The 20,278-nt window shown below is 37.1% G+C and overlaps 4 protein-coding genes across 5 annotated transcripts; 3 read left to right on the forward strand and 1 right to left on the reverse strand.

The window, feature by feature from the left end:
- Positions 382 to 7,702, forward strand: LOC109723985 (probable glutamyl endopeptidase, chloroplastic). 2 transcript variants are annotated; one of them, XM_020252546.1, is made up of 15 exons: positions 385 to 741; positions 1,156 to 1,372; positions 1,506 to 1,616; positions 1,795 to 1,840; positions 1,931 to 2,040; positions 2,124 to 2,627; positions 2,805 to 2,933; positions 3,165 to 3,461; positions 3,967 to 4,425; positions 4,529 to 4,594; positions 5,295 to 5,355; positions 5,439 to 5,588; positions 5,709 to 5,846; positions 6,484 to 6,782; positions 7,296 to 7,702. In XM_020252546.1, coding segments are annotated over exons 1-15 (2,883 nt in total). In that variant the 5' UTR covers positions 385 to 446; the 3' UTR covers positions 7,297 to 7,702. The 2 variants fall into 2 exon arrangements, 1 of the variants encoding a protein (XP_020108135.1); XR_002219803.1 differs by lacking the exon at positions 7,296 to 7,702 and having other exon boundaries at positions 382 to 741; positions 5,695 to 5,846; positions 6,484 to 6,617.
- Positions 9,732 to 12,167, reverse strand: LOC109723698 (cytochrome c oxidase subunit 5C-like). The gene is made up of 2 exons (XM_020252160.1): positions 12,053 to 12,167; positions 9,732 to 10,281 (listed from the first exon to the last, which is right to left on the reverse strand). Exon 2 carries the CDS (start codon positions 10,264 to 10,266, stop codon positions 10,072 to 10,074), a length of 195 nt encoding a protein of 64 aa, XP_020107749.1. The 5' UTR covers positions 10,267 to 10,281; positions 12,053 to 12,167; the 3' UTR covers positions 9,732 to 10,071.
- On the forward strand, positions 14,012 to 17,025 carry LOC109723733. Its single transcript, XM_020252203.1, has 2 exons — positions 14,012 to 14,642; positions 16,308 to 17,025. The coding sequence occupies exons 1-2, from the start codon at positions 14,168 to 14,170 to the stop codon at positions 16,859 to 16,861; spliced, it is 1,029 nt and encodes a 342-aa protein (XP_020107792.1). The 5' UTR covers positions 14,012 to 14,167; the 3' UTR covers positions 16,862 to 17,025.
- On the forward strand, positions 17,725 to 20,267 carry LOC109724116 (protein trichome birefringence-like 6). The gene is made up of 5 exons (XM_020252803.1): positions 17,725 to 18,678; positions 18,791 to 18,983; positions 19,062 to 19,252; positions 19,454 to 19,612; positions 19,706 to 20,267. Exons 1-5 carry the CDS (start codon positions 17,933 to 17,935, stop codon positions 20,031 to 20,033), a joined length of 1,617 nt encoding a protein of 538 aa, XP_020108392.1. The 5' UTR covers positions 17,725 to 17,932; the 3' UTR covers positions 20,034 to 20,267.

The raw sequence follows: 20,278 nt of genomic DNA on the forward strand, positions 1-20,278 counted from the left end.
AAGAAACTCTTAACGAATTTCGGATCCGATCTGATCCACACCGCAGGGGTGTAGCTCCCGTAACCCCGACGAACGTCAGTAGTGGATTACGGACTTAGGCCTATTGACCCGAGCCCTCTGCTACCCACCATAAATTTTTTTTTTTTTTCACAACTTTTTTTCTATTGGTTGTACAGTAAATTTGTCCGTGAGTCGAAATTTTGAACCGAAGACGATTATCAATGAGTCACATCTAACAAATATAAAAGGACAAAGAAAATTATGAAACACACAGTAGGACCACCCAACCCCAAATATCTAAAGCCAAAAAAAAAAAAAAATGAAAAATAAAAAAAAAGGAAAAAGGACTTGGAAAAGTAATAGTAGAATAGGAATTAGGAATGCGTAAGGTGCTAAGGTACTACAACATTTCCAATCCATCGTCAACAACAAAAGCAATCTAAATTATGTTCCTTCTCCACAAAGCCTACCAACGCTTTTCTCTCCCTCTCCATCACTTCGCCCCCCACAAGCTCCCCCTCTCCTCCTCCTCCTCCTCTCCCTCCTCTCCTCTAGGGTTTCTTCGTCTCCCCCGCAAGAAGAACGCGGCCAGGCCCATGAAATCCGGCGCCGACTCCTCCGCCGCCGCATCCTCCAGGCTCTCTAGGCTCGCCCCCTTCGCCTCCGGCGCCGAGAATGGCGCCGGGGATCGCAACGGGTCCCCTCCTCCTTCTCCTCCTCCGCGGCCCCGAGAAGATGAAGGTGATCAAAACTCACTTCCTAGTTTCTTCACAATTTTAGGCCTTTGTGTGGTTTGTTAGATTTGGGTTTTCTCATTTATGCAAGAAAATTCGTTGCTTTATATAATTTATGCAAGAAAAATCGTTGCTTTATGTATCTTTTGCTCCCCCTCGTGTGGAGGGCTTTTGAAGAAATAGAGATAGTTATCGGGATAATCTCACTTTTATTCTCTCGTCTTAATTTTTTTTTTGACCTCTTTCTCCAAGAAAGATTGTGGCTTTATCAACAGAATGTGTTTTTTTAGGTACCTCTCTTTCAACTGTTCAGAATGGTACTTTAACTATTTACAGTTCTTTACACACAAAATTTGATCTTATTCCTCCAAAATTGAGTGTTAATCTAAAGCACTTCTGAGTGTCATCGGCTGCTTTATAGATAATCTTGCAGTAGGGGGTGGATACCGCCTACCTCCGAAGGAAATACAAGACATCGTCGACGCGCCGCCGCTTCCCGTCTTGTCATTTTCCCCTCATAGGGATAAGATTTTGTTTTTGAAACGTCGATCTCTACCGCCATTGTCGGAGCTTGCGAGGCCCGAGGAGAAACTTGCTGGCGTTCGGATTGATGGAAACTACAATGCAAGAAGTCGAATGTGTGTGGTCAATCTTTTCTTTCCCATCTTTCCAGCTGCACATATTTATTTACATAAGTTCAGAAGAAATAGTAAAGAAAGATTTTTTTTTCATATTTTCTGTGGATCCTTACATATATATTAATGTTTTTAGGTCCTTTTACACGGGAATCGGCATCCATTCATTAATGGAAGATGGCAGTCTAGGGCCTGAAAAAGAGGTCCATGGCTACCCAGATGGAGCGAAAATTAATTTTGTTACCTGGTAAATTTATGTTGTTCCTGTGGCAACTACATCATAACATACGATTTTGATTTTCTTACAATGTGTATCTGGTTTTCCCAAAAGAAGAACTATATGTGTGCTTCTTTATCATCCTTATGTTTATCCTGTTCTTTGCATATGGTTTTATATATTCCTTATTTGAATCTGTTGAAACCAGGTCGCAAGACGGTCGGCATTTATCATTCAGCGTGAGGTTTGATGAGGTGACTAGCCTTTTCTTCGAATTGTGAAATTCTTGCTATTTTGTTTTTAGTGATTCTGCTATTTCTGAGTTCTTATTGGTTTCCAAGTAGGAGGACAACATTAGCAGCAAGTTAAGAGTGTGGGTCGCCGATGTGGAATCTGGGAGAGCCAGACCGCTTTTCCAGTCGCCGGATATTTACTTAAACGCAATATTTGACAGGCAATTTTCATGTTCTGGAACCCTTTTTTTCTCTTCTATTTTTTTAAAAATATTTCAAATAATATTTATTTCTAATTTTGCAGTTTTGTGTGGGTTAATGATTCTACTCTACTAGTTTGCACTATTCCTTCATCTCGTGGAGCTCCTCCAAAGAAGCCATTAGTTCCCTCCGGCCCAAAAATTCAATCAAATGAGCAGCAGAATGTTATTCAAGTTAGAACCTTTCAAGACCTACTAAAAGATGAATATGATGCAGATTTATTCGACTACTATGCAACTTCTCAGTTAATCTTAGCCTCTCTGGATGGTTCAGTGAAGCCAATTGGCCCTCCTGCTGTCTATACATCTGTCGACCCTTCGCCAGATGAGAAGTATCTTCTTTTTACTTCTATACATCGGCCGTACTCCTTTACTGTGCCTTGCGGAAGGTTTCCAAAGAAAGTTGAGTTGTGGACAGTTGATGGGAAATTTGTGAGGGAAATCTGTGATTTGCCTCTTGCTGAGGATATCCCGATTGCCTTCAACAGTGTGCGGAAAGGGAAGCGGTCAATCAATTGGAGGCCTGATAAGCCTTCAACTTTGTATTGGTAAAGACTAAAGATTTGGTTCTCTATAATTACTACTGAAAAGATTTTGTGGATTTTATTGCATCAGTCAGTCTGATACTGCGTCATCAAAGTTTGACATCAAATGAAGCTTTTGAGCTGTGTTTTCACGAAATGTTTGAAGTTTCTATTGTCATATTGCACTCTCTGATCTAACAGGGTTGAGACGCAAGATGGGGGGGACGCGAAAGTAGAAGTTTCTCCACGTGATATAGTTTATACGGAGCGCGCTGAGCCTCTAAATGGTGAACAGCCTGAGATTCTGCATAAACTTGATCTTCGATATGGGTATGTTTCAATACTTGCTAAGATTGTCCCACAAGCTTCAAGCAATGGTTTATCTTTTATTAGACTACTTTAAGCAGAAAAGCACTCAATTAACTGCAATTACATGGCAAAAGTTGTTGTTCCAGCCAAGTTGCTTGCTATATAGGATTCCTGTACTTCCATTATAGGGCGGTGCCATTTTTTAAACTTATTTTATTTTTGTTTTTACATGTTTTGATTCCTTTGTTGCAGGGGAGTTTCTTGGTGTGACGACACTTTTGCTTTAGTATATGAATCTTGGTACAAAACACGCCGAACGAGAACATGGGTTGTCTCTCCAGATCATAGAGATGTAAATCCACGCATATTATTTGATAGATCATCAGAAGATGCTTATTCTGATCCAGGCTCGCCAATGTTGCGGAGAACAGAGGCAGGAACTTATGTTATCGCCAAGATTAAAAAGGAAGATGAAAAAACCTACATCTTACTTAATGGAGCAGGTGCCACACCAGAAGGAAACGTTCCGTTCCTTGATTTGCTTGACATGTAAGTTTCTCTCCATGTTGAACTATAATTTTCTATTTTGTGGTATAAATTATTTCACTGAACTTGTCACAAAATTTCACTGACATCAGCGAACTTCTGGTACGATTGTGTCCATCCATCACTTGCTGTCTAACTTCCTTAATGGATTGATGGCATGGCAATTGAATGACCTATCATACTGACACTTGGGATGACATGGTGGGTGATTCAACTGCCATATCCTCTGTTGGGGATTATATTGCAGCTGATTCACATAGTTTTGAGACAATGTTGCAGCTGAACCAATTGCCCTGTCCTCGATCCAACAGGGGAATTCAATGGCATCAAATGGATGGACCCAATTATAACAGAGATAGAATTGGGGTGCATCAATTGCCATAAATTTATGTTCAGTGGAAAGTCAAATTTCATGAAATGTTCAGCAACCAATGATGTAATTTGTCCAATTTGTGCATATGCCAATTAAGTACACTGACATAACACAACGAGTGCCTTCTTTCCTCAGAAATACAGGAAATAAAGAGCGAATTTGGGAAAGTGACAAGGAAAAGTACTATGAAACTGTTGTTGCATTAATGTCTGATCAGACTGATGGTGAACTATATCTTGACCAACTAAAGATACTAATATCGAGAGAGTCAAAGACGGAAAACACTCAATATTATCTTGAGACCTGGCCAGATAAGAAGAGATCTCAAATTACTAACTTTCCCCACCCTTATCCTCAACTGGCATCATTACATAAAGAGATGGTCAGATACCAGAGGAAGGATGGTGTTCAACTTACTGCAACACTTTATTTACCTCCGGGATATGATCCATCGAAAGATGGGCCTCTACCCTGTCTTGTTTGGTCTTACCCTGGAGAGTTCAAAAGCAAAGATGCCGCCGGGCAAGTCCGAGGTTCTCCTAACGAGTTTGCTGGCATAGGTCCAACATCACCCCTTCTTTGGTTGGCTAGAGGGTATTATACCTTCCCGTTTTCTTCTGTACTCTATTTATGGATAGGTCCTAATTGCCTCTAATTTGGTTCTCTAGCTGTAATAAAAAAGCATTTTGTCTTGCAGATTTGCTATTTTATCTGGGCCGACAATCCCAATAATCGGTGAGGGTGATGAAGAGGCCAATGACAGGTACCTTGCTAACACCATCCATAGTTAAATAGTCCCAATGTTAACTTATTATTGCAACTGAAGAAATCAACATTGTGTGAGCACTACTGGTTTCCCTTAATCATGTATTATGCATGTCCTTCTACTGGACTTCGGTTTTTTCTTTTTCCCTCTTTGGGGGGATGTGTGGGGAATGTATGATGTTTCCTTTTTAAAGTTCATTGTGCTGTTTTCTTGGGTGCAAGCTAATTAGAAGAGGATTATATGGTTATTGGTCTTACTGGTCTAAGATTGTGGGTATATCATGCTTTTTGTAGTTTAGTCCTTTGATTATCCTGGGGCAATTGTGCCATCTGATTATTACTCATGGCCAATTGGGAGTTTAGCTCAGTGAAAAATTGTCTTTGCTCAAGGTCTTGGCTTCTTACCAAGTTAAGGTTGCTTGGTGCTATCACCAGGCAACTCTCATTTTCACAATGAAGTATCTTCCTTTCTAAAGTTATAAAATTGTTAATATCAGTCAATGTAAACAGGTACACCAAACAAGCACACTAGAGAATCTAAAAATGAAGAACTATGAAACTTTCCTGAAACAAAACCTTTCCTTTTTCTTGTTTCTTTGCATTAGTCAGTGGATAGTTCAAGTCTGCTTAGTATTCTCGACCTGGTGTTGAGTTACTCTGGATTCTTGATTAGAATTACCTGATATCATGTTTCTTAGGTATGTAGAACAGTTGGTTTCCAGCGCAGAGGCTGCAGTTGAGGAGGTTATAAGGAGAGGGGTGAGTCCATTTCTGTTTCTACCTCTGCTTCTGGTATGTTTTCTTTTTTATGCTTATTAGTCTAAATCTGCCTTATTCCTTAGGTGGCTCATCCTGCTAGAATTGCTATTGGTGGTCATTCTTATGGAGCATTCATGACAGCGAATCTCCTAGCACATGCTCCCCATCTCTTTTCCTGTGGAATCGCTCGTTCTGGAGCTTATAATCGGACACTTACTCCTTTTGGATTTCAGGTTATATGTCTGTTCTTTCTTAACCTTTATTTTATATACATACATATTCTACATCCGTATACTTTTAGGGATTATTTACTAGATATTTTTTTTTATTGATAATCAGTCGTGTTTCTGTAGAATGAAGACAGAACACTATGGGAGGCCACCAATACCTATGTTGAAATGAGTCCCTTCATGTCGGCTAACAAAATTAAGAAACCAATTTTGCTTATACATGGAGAAGAAGACAACAATTCCGGAACACTAACAATGCAGGTAAGGAGAAGAATTCTGTCCTTTAGTGCTTCATAATCCTTAATGCTATTGGACGGAAGTACTTGCATATTTGCCACGCTCTATTTCCAAAATTATAGCTACTTCTAATTTTTTTCTGTTATTCTAAACAAAGAGTTCTTTTCACACCAAAAATAAGAAAGAGGTATGGTACGTGTTACTGTGATATCTTTAAGTAGAACCCTCATCATATGCTCATCCTTTTCTATCGAGAGTAGTCTAATGAGATACTCAAAGTTTAATAGGGAGGAATTGTCAGACATAAAGTAAACAAAGTAAGATGAGTTCCAAATGAGACCCTTTGGAACTTCTCTCTAATGATTTCTCCATGTTGTAATGAAGCTCAAAGGAGTAGTAAAGCTACTGGCGGTCTTGTCGTGCACTAAAATCATTCGTTTAGATTTTTTTTTTTTTTGCATTCTTTTGAAGTTATTTTTATTCTTTTCTTTTTTCTTAAGCTTAGTTTCCTCTATGATTTAGTTGGCCAATAATTTTTCTTATATTTCCTTCTTATTATTGAAAACAAAGACATTTTTAATCATGTCCCATTGCAGTGTATTTAAGTCTTGTGATTGTAAATTCAGCTTCTGATCTATGTGATGTTTCTCGTACATTACAGTCAGATCGGTTTTTCACTGCATTGAAAGGCCATGGATCTCTTTGTCGTCTAGTGATTCTCCCTTTTGAGAGTCACGGCTATTCCGCTAGAGAGAGCATCATGCATGTCCTTTGGGAGACCGATAGGTGGTTACAAAAGTATTGTGTAAACAATTCTAGTAAGCTTGCGGATCTTGATGCATCCACCGGTGCAGCTTCAGTGGATAGTGAGAATAAGGCCCTATCATCCAGTGGAGGTGGACCAGCTCAAGAGTGCTCAAACTTGGGTGATTCACATTGGTCGCCGAGGTCATTATTGTGGTAACTTCCTATCTCTCTTTTTTTCTTTTTTCTTTGAGCCCACTTATTTTTGTGTTGTTTATCTTGTGCCTTTACTTCATTTTTTTTTTATTATGAAGGAAGAAATTAACGAAAAGAGTCTTCTTGCTAGATTTTAGTTCAACCTTATTATCCGGGATAATTTGGAGTATTTGCTAATCCACTTTCCGCCTTTTAAAAGCAGACTACTTAAACTACATAGACATAGACTAAGCCTATAATAACAATTTTTTTTGGCTTTAAGCTTTGAACTAGATCTGTTGATTTATTCCCACTAACTGCTGCTTTCAGCATCAGTAACGATGCTTTTTAAATGTTTTTTCTGGTCTGATCCACTTTCATTGTAAGTCCTACATCAAGTTGCAAGCTGATTGTTTACATCCTTTTTTGATATATGTTGTGAAATAAATATACACAAGATTAATTTTACCAGATACCTTTTAACTTTGCTGTACACTTACATCAAGAATATGTTGTGACATTTTGCTGTCGCAGATCAAGTTGATTTAAGTTCGCCCTTAAAGGAAATCATCCCTCTCGATACAACAATTCGGTCCAAATATAAAATGTGATACTTAGGTCCAGCTCTTTCTTCGGCATGAATGCTGATAAGCAAGGATCGAAGCAACGCCTAAGCTTTCTAATCATTTTGATAAGGTTGTGTTCGTGCATTGGTAAGATCGATCACTTTCACTGAAATGTATTCTGCCTATGAAGCTTTCTCTTGTACTATCACGAAATTCGCAGGTCGAAAAATTATTATTGTTATTATTATTATTATTATTATTATTATTATTATTATTATTTTCTGATATTAGTTAGTGGACCGATTTGTAATAATGTGCATATTTTGGTTGTCATATTCTTATTGGTTTCGATATATTCTGTGGGTATTGTAGTAATTGCGATCTTCCTTTGATTGTATCCGAAGATTCTTTTTCTTGTTCTTTCAATTTTTTTAATTTCCTTTTTTGGTTTGATCAGTAACATGTTGATATTATGTGTTAGTTTTGATTATCGTCAGAAACTTTGCCATAAACCCCCCCTGCTATAAAATTTTCTTTCTCATGCTTGAAATGGGGTTGAAATGGTCATTTCATAGGAGACAAGTCGTGCAGTGTTAGGTTTCTATTTTTTTCTCCTTTGGTAGTGACTTGGGATGGAACAATGGGATAAAGCTAGAATTTCAATTCTTAGAGAGGCTCAAGTAGAAATTTATTATGATAATTATTATTTAATATCAGCAATTAATAGTTAGGTATGTTTTTTTATTTTTAAAAAAATGATGCAAAACAAAGAAGAAAGTACAGCAACTTAGTCACAGTATGATAATGGCACAGAAACTAACTGTTTATATAGATTATATGAAATTAGGCTGAAATATTTTTAATAACACCAAATCAAGTTTTCGGCACTTGTATAAAGGGCTGTGTGATTAGTAGGTGATAGTGGTTCCCTATGGTTGAGTGGCTGGTTGGTTGAATATTATGATTTAACCGATAGAAATGATCAAAGGGATAAATCTAACGGTAGAAAACTTGATAGTACGAAATACTTGGTGCTATTAGAAATATCCCAGTCGGACTCAGTTATACGTGCAAAAACTAATAATATTTGTATGTAAAAACTTTCACATACGTTAAAAAAAAAAAAAAAAAAGGATTTAGAGAGTTCAGATGTAAACACAAACTTACTGAGGCATGAACTGACGATAATATTATCGAAAATCATTTAATTCTAAAAAATTAAAAGTTGAGAGGGCAAATGCAAAATAGCCATATCTCATGGCTCTCCATGTTTTGTTGTTGTTGTTGTTCCTCAGAGGAAAAGTTGCAAATCTTTTCCTGATTTATCCTTCACCATCAGTTCTAAATTGTTGTAATTTTTTTTTTCATTCTTTTATATACTAGTGTAAAATTTTTTAGCAAGTTATGTAAAAAAAAAAAAAAAAAAAAAATTACAGTTCCATAGATATTGACTTCCTAAAACTTTACTTCTAGACAAATAAACAAGTCATGAAGTAGATTCCCCAAAGTGTATATAAAAGTTATGAAGAGACCATAGAGNAAAAAAAAAAAAAAAAAAAAAGAGAAAAATCTCTCTGGTGTTGAGTGTTGGGTTGATGCAACTTGGGATTTATATGTGATTTTGCAGGCTCATTAACTTGCTGGTTCATGATCAGCTTTTAATGCTATTACACATAGTTATACTAGGAATGAAATTTCTATAATTTTTTTACGATAACACAGTTAGACGCGAATTTTCCCATGGATAATTGTAGAAATTTGTTGCGTTTGCATCCAAATATTATCATCATAATATAAGAACATATAGCCTTGCTAATGCAACTCTGAAACTGTATTATCCTAGAGTTTAGTTACCATCTAGTAATCTATTACTAGATAACTAGTAATAAATTAGGTTTCAGGGAAACTTGCTAGCTTTATATAGATCATGTTAGGTATCATGTTATAGATTAGGTCAACACATCCAACACAAGTGCATCAGTAAATGATCATTTTCAGTTCTCTGTGAACTGCTTTGACATCCATAACTATAATTTGATGATACCATGAACTGCTGAGCACCTTATTTATAAGTATATATGCATACCAACTTCGAAAAGTTAACTACAATAAGTAGAACAATGCAACAGTGGTAATAAAATCCAGTCTCCGGAGCTGTTTCCTTACACATTAATTCCAATGGAGGATGAAAAAGATATGCAGATCAATTCAAAATTATTGACATATCATAACAACAAAGTTATATCAATAATAATAGAGTTATAGACTCGCTAATCTTTTCAATAAAGTAGATGTAGATTAGAACCAGTTCTAAAATCACCTGACACCATCATTAATCTATTCCCTTTGAGCCAACAAGGAAACAACCCCTTTTTATCTTTATTCATTTTCAAAGTACAGGAAATAGATATTACCGCTGTTTGTCTTATTCAAGAGTTCCAGCAAATGCTGAAAACGATAACAAAGAGAAGCGACTTAAAAGAAGCCGGAAGCATCCATACATCAGAATAAAACCAAAAAAAAAAAACTCTTACTTAGAAGTATCAAGATTTAGAAAACTCCACAAGTCGAAATACAAACCGGTGTAGGAGAAACAAAAGTATCACTAGTGAAGCATGGACAGCGTTTGTTGACGCTCAGTATCTACGCTTATTACGAACAGTTAAAATCACAATGAGATGAAAACCATAACACTAGAGCATAAACTTTCTTATAGCAAAAAGAAATATGAAGATCAGAAAGAGCTACTCTTCGGCAACAACAACACTGATCTCACCTTTCTCCAGCATGTCGTAGAAAGCCCTAGTCTTCCTCTGCTCATTCCAATGATGCATCTTCCAGAGACCGCCGGCAAACATTCCAAGCGTAAGAGCTATGCAGATCTCCTTGACAACACTTGGGCCCTTCAGGGTGGCATGCGCTATCTTATGTGCCGCCATTTGGAAGAGATGAAACTAGAAAAATGCAGGACATTGAAATAAGACGCAGTATATAGCAAACTTCATTGTGAAATACAGAACTTCAACCAAATACCAAATTATAGTTTTGTCCCGTCAGTTGAAAAGTAAAAGAAGAAGAAGAAAAAAAAAGGTCTCCAGATTAAAATAGAATTCAAACTAAATGAGCATGTTTAAATATCATCTTTACAACACATCTATATTACCTTTCCGGTATATAGAGACATTGAAGGCAAATGAAATAATGATTGAAGAAGTCCTAATTTGCATGAATAAAGATTCGGGATGATAATATTTGTGAATAAACAATAGACAATGCCATAGTGCTGCATACAAATTGCAAACAAAGAAACGATCCCTTACTTTTTTTTAAACATACAACTGAAAAGCCAATAAATCATGCTTGACTAGTGTTGGTGCATTAGAGTTCGAAGAAATGCCTTATTTAGCTAGGAAATGTAAATTTTGAAATGCTTTTGATTCTCCTATTGATATGTAACTGTTTATCTATATCTTTTGACTATTGTCCAAATCAACCTCAACTGCTACTTAATCACCTACTTAGGGAGGCACTTGGATTGATTTGGATACAATTTGGTCATAAGTAACACATGACCGTTTTTTTTATGTAAGACAAAAGGCCATATGTAATTTGTGCAATCAACTACCATGTAGTAAAAAAAACTGGAACAAAATAACAAGAGCCACTTAACCAAAATTTGTAGTAGCCTAGGAACCCAATCCTAATTCTTAGAGTCATTTACTAATTGGTATAAAAAGGATTTACGTAAAGGAGAGAAGAAGAAGGAGAAAGAAGAGCATGAAAGCAAAGGAACTTAAGAGGAACAAGGAAAAAACAAAAAAAGTTAAGCACCATTTTGGGTGGTACAATTGCTAGAAGTCAATATCGATTCCTGCCATTTCAAAACAAACTACCGTGCTAAATTGCTAATGACTTTACTTTGAAGCTCTTGGAATAGGATATCCTCAATCTTGTCCAATGTCAACGTAATATTTGGTGCATCAGTATCGATTCTCCAGCTCCAAAATCCATAGTCTACATATACTCGGGCTTATTCTATTTGTACATAGATCTATACATGTATATACATCGAAAATACAATAAGAACTGATACAACAACTAAGTAAACGATATTTGTCGTTTTTTTAATATGAAAAAACAATTATTTTCTTCATGTCCCTCAAATACTATGCACATGAACTATGCCATATTTAACTATCAATATCAACTCTAATTATAAAATTAACATATTTCGTGATTTTCATCTACCCATCCTTATCCCTGTAGATATCTAAAAAAAAAGGTTGAGTGAAGTAAAAATGCATCCACCCCTATCATATCCATATTTCAAAAAAAAAAAAATCCGATTCGCATCCAAACACCTCCAATATATACATGATCCAATGATCCAATCACTTATTTTGCATTCCAAATGATATTTTTCGATACAAATAAGAATTAAACCCTAACTCGTTTCTCTCCAAACAACATCCGAAACAACATAAACCCCTTTAACGTAATTTAAGATCGGAAAAAAATGCATTTCCAATCCCCAATTCAACGCATCGAGTACCGAATCTAGGACACAAAATCTAGAGAACAAATCCAATCATATAACAACTTACATACCAAAAAGAGCTCGATTAGCAACTAAGAGATCGAAATCGAAGATGAAATGGGATTAATACGAAGATAATTACAAGAAAAATAAGGGAAAAAATTTTAAAAATCGATCAAAATGAGTACCTTGGGCTCGAGAGCGCTAGGGGCGTCGACCGTGGGTTCGATTAGGTTCTCACGGAGCTAAGAGAAAGGGAGTAAGAGGAACTCGGGCTCCTATTGGTCGCCGCAAAATTGATAAAGGCCCTCAAAGTTCTAGGAAATTACGAAAAAGGGTAGCGACGCAGTGCGACTGCAATGGTCGTTTTCGTGATCACATAGACTGTAGAGCTAATGAACGGCTGATGATGCATTCGAACGAACGGTGGAGATTGTTATTGTGTTTTTTTTAGTGGGGGGAGTAGGGCTGTAGGGGTGTCAAAAAGCCCAACATGAGCGACCTGGTGCTGTCTCATACTCGGCTTTTTTTATAAATGAACCAACCCCGAATTATTAAAATATTGAGCCGAAAAATTCACTTCGTTTATTAACGAACTAGCTAATGAACAACAAATTAAAAGAATTATAAAGAATACGTATAAAAAATAAATTTATGAAATATTTTTTATTTGACTTTAATCTAATAGTTAAAATTTTATATATAAACAATCTTTTTATAATTGATTTAGACTTTCATATTTAAGTTAAATTAAAAATTATATATATATATATATATATATNGAAGCCGAATACGAATTGTCGCGAATAGCTAGCTCGATTGCCACCCTGGAGTGTTTTAGAACACATTTAATAATGTATTGATTTGACGTATAGTATATTTTATTTAGTTTCCATTGGTCTTTTCCTTTATTAATTTATTTGATATTACCAGCTCCCTTGTCATTATTCTCTTTGTTCAAACTTTGAAGCTTTTTGTCATTATTTATTTATTTATTAATCATAATGAGGTGATTGGTTTCTCAAAAGTCAAAACATTATAAAAAATAAAAAATAGAAAAATAGAATAAACTTATAAAATCTGAAAAAAAAACATAAAAACATAAAATTGACTCTTTTTGAAAACTAAAAGAATTAAAAATACTCTTTTGATAGAAAATTATTATTATTATTATTTAGTAAACCAAACTCCTGTATGATTTTGGCTATATATTGCTCATCCTAATTTTTTTTTTTTTTCAGAGAAATAAATAACATACTATTCACTTTATTTATTTTTTTAAAAATAAACTTAGTTCAAAATATAAATCAATTAAAATTTAAATTTAAAATTTTAAATATCAATCATTAATTCTTTTACTATTTGTACTACGAACGGCCTGTATTTTCAGTCCTAATTTCAAAGCAGAAACATGTCTATTTGTAGCGTCGTTATTGTTACGACGCTACTCACGAGCCCAACTCTGTCAAACATCGCCCTCCAAATTGGAAAAAAAAATTAAAGTATTTTAAAAATAAAGCTCGTGATCTTCGATATCATTTATTTAGTAATCAAAAAAATTTAAAATCAATGGATAAAAATAAAAATCTCACAAGATAATTATATGACATTAAAATTTTAGTTTGAAGATATTGATATTGTTTTATATTAGGATTAATAAGTTTTTATCAAAATTTTATATAATTTAAATATTTGTATACAGTTAAATTTATAAATTTTTATAATTCAGCTAATATCCTGAAGGCGACCTTCATTCTTTTAAATTATTTTTTATGATAGAAATTTTGAACCGATAATGAGAATCATTAAAATTAATCTAAAATATTTGAATTATCTAAAAATTAAATTTTAAAAAATTATTTATATAGTAATTAAAGGATTATAAAATTAATAATTTTAATGGTCTATAAAAATCGTTTACTTGTGAACTGAATGCCAATTTTTTTAGTCGGTATCAAGGCATTTACGATCTGCGCTGCACAACAGCTACAGACATAACGTAAGATTGTGATGGACGATTGAGAAAGGATGGTGCATGAATGTACGAATGCACCGGGTGCAACAAATATTATCGACTAGTGTGGCATTCATATTCATATATGACAAATCAAACCCTATTTTTTTAATTTTTAATTTGTAATTTTATAATAACTCATCTGTTCGCTCCTACTCCCAGCGCTCACAAACCCACCCCTACCAAAATCCCACCAAATCGAAAGATCCAAAACCCCACCCCCCCAAACCCTAACCCTACTCCTCCTCCTCCTCCTCCTCCTCCTCCTCTCTCCTCTCTCCCTCCTCCCATGGCGGATTGCTGCTGCTGCCGCCGCAGCGACGGGGGCGGCCGCACAGGCACCGCCGCCGCCGCCGCGGGCCGCCGCTCCCGCGCGTGCCCGGCGCTCCTCATCGTCGCCTCCGCCGTGGCCGTCGCCCTGATCGCGTCCCTCGAGCTCTCCCCCGCCGTCGCCTACAGCTCCCGCGGGTGGCTCCGCGAGTGCGCCAAGTGGGACGCCCCCGCGCGCCGCTTCCTCGTCTCCACCTTCTTCGGCTCCGGCGTCGCCGAGATCGCCGTCGACGGCGCCGCGGCGCCGGAGGAGAGGGAGGTGGTGGCGGAGCCCGACGTGGCCGGGAACGCGTCGGTGGGGATCGCGGTGGATCGGGCGCGGCGGAGGCTCCTCGTCGTCTTCGCCGACGTGCTAGGGCACCGCCACGGCGCCGTCGCCGCCTACGACCTCGAGTCGTGGGCGCGCCTCTTCCTCACGCGGCTCAGCGGGCCAGGTGAGAATAAATCCCCGCCGTTGGATTTTATCCCCGTTGTGATCTTTCCGCTCACTAGTTGGTTGGAAATGGACGGCCCTGATTTAGTATGTAGGGTCGTTGTTATTATTAATGTTAGAGGTACAGAATCTTCGGCACTTGTAAATTATTTTTTAAGCTAAAATACAAGAAAATTTCTTATATTTTTATTTCTTCTATAAGAAAAAAAATAATTTTTTAATAATTTTTATTATTCTGATGGGTATTTTTATTATAAATTATAAAAAATGGACGTAATAGTAATGAAATCCTGACGGAGGGGAAGGGGCTAAATGTAATAATTTAAAATATTGAGAGAATAAAATATAAATTTTTAAAAATTAAGAAAAAAATAAAAAAAACGAATATTTATAAGGATGTTATCTGTAATTTATCTTATTTTTTATCATGAAACTTTGAAATCAACGATAGATTTTATTGGACTTGACTTATAATATTTGAAGCTTCAAAAAAGATGAATTTTTACCATTTGTTGATATCATTTACTATTGACTAAAATAGCTCAAAATCAACTAATGATAATAGAAAACTTACTAAAAATAATAATACAAAGCAAAAATTATGGATCAGAAACATTGATCTTATCTTAAATAATATAATTTTTTTTAAAAAAAATATTTATCTAATTTGCATACTTTTATACTATTAAATTTAAAAATTGCGCACATATTTATTTTTAAATCTTTTCGATTACTAGATAAATAATATTAAAAAATATAAAATTTATTTTAAATACTTTAGATCAAGTCTAATAAAGTCAACTGTAAATTCGTAATTCCTATTATTAAAAATAATTTGAAATAGGGAGACCTTGGTGCCTCCAAAGTATCCCGGTTGGATTATACTATTAATTAATCCATGGTTATTGGTGCAGCAAATGGATAAAGTGCATGGTTGGTCCCTGCACCATTGCCATATGGCAACCAGGTCCACCTATTTTCAGTTTGAACTTTGTTTTTTGAATTTCCACATGTATTACATTTTAGTTTAGCCACAAAAAAATACTTATATTGTAAAATAACTATTTGAAAACTATGTCTATTTTACTATTTATGAGACCTAAGCCGCAATATTGAGATAGTGTAGGAGCTATCCTTAGGTGACTTATTTAAGTAATGAACCTTTTATGTATGGTAAGGGATATTGAATTAAATAGAACGACAAATTTTGAAGTTTCTGAGTGCTGAATATGTCAGTACAAAAATTCAGAACATATAATTTATTAGTTAGATATACATTGAATAGGTTCTTCAGTGTATTTAATCCATCGGAAGGTGATGATTTTTGGATGGCTTTGGTTTGTATTTGAATAGGCGTGGGATACCTAGTCCCACTTAAATTCAAATTCAAAATTCAAATTCAAATTCAAATAGAACAACCTAAGCAGACCCATTTAAATGAGTTGGAGACAAGTGGTTTGAATCCAACTCAAATGTTGCCACATTTCCTAACATAAGTTCCAGTTTCTAATACCTGCAGTATCTTGCTGTGTATTGTATTGAAGTTCTTTATCAATACATTTACCATATTTATGCAACGACATAACACTGGATCATCTACTGCTTATTCAAAAATCACTGTCCTATTTTGGCATCTGACATTCGCTCTGACGATAACATATTGTAGGCGACGGAGATGCATTTGCAGATGACGTGGCCGTCGACGAAGAAGGCACCGCATACGTTACCGACGCGAAAGCAAATAAGATATGGAAAGTGGGTGTTGACGGTGAACTCCTCTCGATTATAAGAAACGAGGCCTTCGTCCAAAGAAAGGGGTGGTATCACAACCTCGTCGGGCTCAACGGAATCGTATACCACCCCAACGGCTACCTTTTGGTCATTCACACTTCCGGCGGCCATCTCTTTAAGGTTAATCCAAAGACCGAGGAGGTAAGTTTGGTTAAAGTCGAAGGATCGTTACAAAGAGGGGATGGTTTGGAATTGATCTCTCCGACGAAGCTAGCTATAGCTGGAACTCCGAGTAGAGTAGCAGAGAGCTCTGATGATTGGGATACCGCAAAGGTTACGGGAAGGTACATCGGACCCATGCACCGAATAGCTACGTCGGCGACAGTGAAGGACGGAAAAGTGTATCTGAACCATATTATCGGTTACGGGATCACTAAGAGGACTCACCTCATTGCCGAGGGGATTTTCTCACCTTTGGTTGTGAACTGATTATGCGGTCGACGTTTGATGGTTGTTCGAGATGCAGTAGTTGTAGTTGTATCAATTTGATTGTATAATAACTCGAACTCACTGGATATTAAAGCACTATTTTGTGTCTATGATGAACGTTTTATTGCGTAATGTTTCAATAGATGGAATGAGTCTCTTGTCTCCTTTTGTGATCATGTTAGAGGAAATTTGAACCCCCACAAAAAAAGTGCGCCGATTTTGTTACTAAGCGTGCTTTTAAATTTATGTAATGATAAAGCTTCACCATGGTGGTCAGGTACGGCGCGATCTTTAAAAAGACTCCATTTTAAAACTCTATCCGACCCCCCGCCAGCAGTTTATAGGATTAAACATCTGACGAACCTTTGGGTACAATCCCTCTCCGCAAAACAGCACTTCTGTAATCGCTGGTGTTTTTTTTCTTTCTTTGGTTCGCCCGAATGGAGGCCTTTGTTGCCTCATCTCTTTAATCTAATTCATCTTTTTAATAAATAAAGTGAGTAGCATACTATTTTATTCTAAAATAAATAAATAAATAAATAAATAAAGCTTCACCTCTGATCAACTTTTGTTGACACGTTGCATGTTAAAGATACAGGTTGTAACCCTTTTTGAGTGTATAAAATTACACACGGAAATGTTTACGGGGCAAGGAATGTTTTTAGGTGCCCCAGAGTGTACTCAATTGCTAACTAATATATTAATGTGGCTACTTTTTCCTTGAATATTTTGATTCTTAAATTCACAACACTTGTGGAAATAAAATATGTGACAAGTTTGGACAGATATTTAACATTTCTCAATTTGAGGAAACTATTTTTAATTCAACATTTCAATTTTTTTTATTAATAATAATAAATAAAAATAAAAATACAAGCGGTGGTTTTGGAAATTGGAACCACCTCCCACTACCTCGATATTTACGGAGCCCACCTTTGTCCCGTGTCTCCTGCGAGGCTGCGACTGCACCACACCCTGCGTACAGTGTCGCTGCTGTTCTCAAACGTGAGAAGTGCTTTTCTCTCCCATTTCAGAAGCCCCATTACTCGTTGCTCATGTGAAGCAGCAGCAATGGAGAGGCAAAGGATCTTCTCCCTAAAGCCCATGAAGCTCCTGGCTCTCTCCTTCACCGTCTCCTCCTCTCTCCTCTTCTGCTTCCTCTTCTCACTCTGGGTTTTTGATGTCACCCCCTCGGGTCCCGCAGAAGCTCATTTACAGTTCTTCGGAAGCTTCAAATCCGCAAAAAAAGGTGCTTTTGCTGCTTCCAGAAGCGATTTCTCTGGTAATGCGACTAAAGGTCCTGCTTTGTGGGAAACCCATGTTGCGGGAGTGGCTAATTTCTCTAGGGAAGCTGTGGATTCGACAGTGGAGGTGAAAGATGCGATCTTGGCACGAGCCCGTGTCAGGGGAGCGAGTGATTTATCTAAAAACGAAGTTGATGATGCAGTTGACAGTGAGAAAGATGGGATTTTTAATGGTGCCCATTTGGAAAGAGCCCATGTTTCCTCTCAAGAAGCTACTGTAACTAACACATCCAAAAGCACTTCTTCTGAAGCAGGAGAATTGATTAGCAGAGGAAGCCCCTATGGTGCTTCTGGAGAAAGCACAAACCCATTAGCGGAAAAGATTGAGAGTAACAGCACAAAACAATGTGACATTTATGATGGAAAATGGGTTTATGATGATGAGAGCTATCCTCTTTACAGGAGCAAATCATGCCCCTTTATAGATGAGGGGTTTAATTGTGAGGCTAATGGGAGAGTGGATTTAGGGTTCATGAAGTGGAGGTGGCAACCTCACCATTGTAGCATCCCAAGGTACCTCATTTTTTCCCTCTTACTTGATTTCATATTTTACTTTACTTATTTGATGTGGGAAAAAGAATACTTGGTTGAACTAGCATTTGGGATTTGCTTGGGCTAAGTTCAGGTTCAACCCTGTGAAAATGTTGGAGATGATTAGAGGGAAGAGACTTGTTTTTGTCGGAGATTCGATTAACCGAAACCAGTGGGAATCCATGATGTGTTTGCTATGGGGGACCGTATCGGACCCTAGACGAGTTCATGAAGCTCGCGGGCGGAGGATCACGAAAGAGAAGGGGAACTACAACTTTAAGTTCTTGGTATACAACCGTAGAATTTATACTTTTATCAGCACCAGTTCGACGATAACCGAGTTTGATCAGAAGGTCTTTATGTAGGATTACAACTGCAGTGTCGAGTATTACGTGACTCATTTCTTGGTGCACGAGAGCAAGGCGAGAATAGGGCTGCGGCGCGTTAAGACGTTGAGGATTGATGCTATGGATAGGAGTTCATCAAGATGGAGGGGAGCTGATATACTTGTATTTAACACTGCACACTGGTGGTCTCACCACAAAACAAAAGCTGGGTGAGCGCGATTCTTTTCTTTCTCAAGTGTTTCTGAATTTCAGGCTTTAGCTTTCCTACGTGCGAAGGATTTTACGTTTATCTGAATCCATATATGTTCTTGAGTAAACAATTCGCGTAGTTTCTCGCTAACCCTACGAGTACTGCTGATGCATGGAACTCGGAGTGTATCGATTAATAACTCGTTCCTTTTTATCGATAGAGTCAATTACTATCAGGAAGGAGACCGTGTTCACCCCCGCCTCGATGTTTCTACCGCTTTCCGAAAAGCTTTAACAACTTGGGCGTCGTGGGTCGACCAACACGTTAATCCACGCAAAACGCAAGTTTTCTTCAGAAGTTCTTCGCCGTCTCATTTCAGGTGAGCCCCTCACAGTTCCGAAGCTAAGAAAGTTGGGAAAAATAATAATAAGAACAACTGGTCTCTTCTCAACAACTTTGCATGTCGCTGCAGCGGCGGCGAGTGGAATTCGGGAGGGCACTGCAGAGAGAGCACCCGACCGTTGAATGAGACTTCCGAGAGACAAGTTCCTCTCAGAAACTTGGTATTGGATCAAGTAGTAAAGCAAATGAGAACCTCTGTAACTATCCTCAACATAACTAACTTATCGGGGCTTAGAATTGATGGGCACCCATCGATATACGGTAAGAAGTTTGAGAAAGTGCAGCAATCGAGCATTCAAGATTGTAGCCATTGGTGCCTCCCTGGAGTCCCAGACACATGGAATGAGCTCCTTTACTTCTATCTAACATCGCATCACAAACCGATTTTGGCGAGCTAGTTTATGGGATGAAAGCCTACTAACCTTGTCATGTTAATACCTCTGAATTGTTCATCTGTATTTCTTTTCTTTTCTTCTTTTTTTTTCTTTTTTGTGTTGAGCCCCTAATTGTTTTATTTTATTTTATTTTATTTTATTCTTTTGTGTCTGCTTATTTGAATCTTACCTTGAGGCTATTGGCATGATTGTGAGACTAAATGTACATGATATGAAAAATATCGGTATTTTTTAATATTTCTATACTC

Source organism: Ananas comosus, linkage group 18, assembly GCF_001540865.1.
Source record: "Ananas comosus cultivar F153 linkage group 18, ASM154086v1, whole genome shotgun sequence".
Lineage (NCBI taxonomy): Eukaryota > Viridiplantae > Streptophyta > Magnoliopsida > Poales > Bromeliaceae > Ananas > Ananas comosus.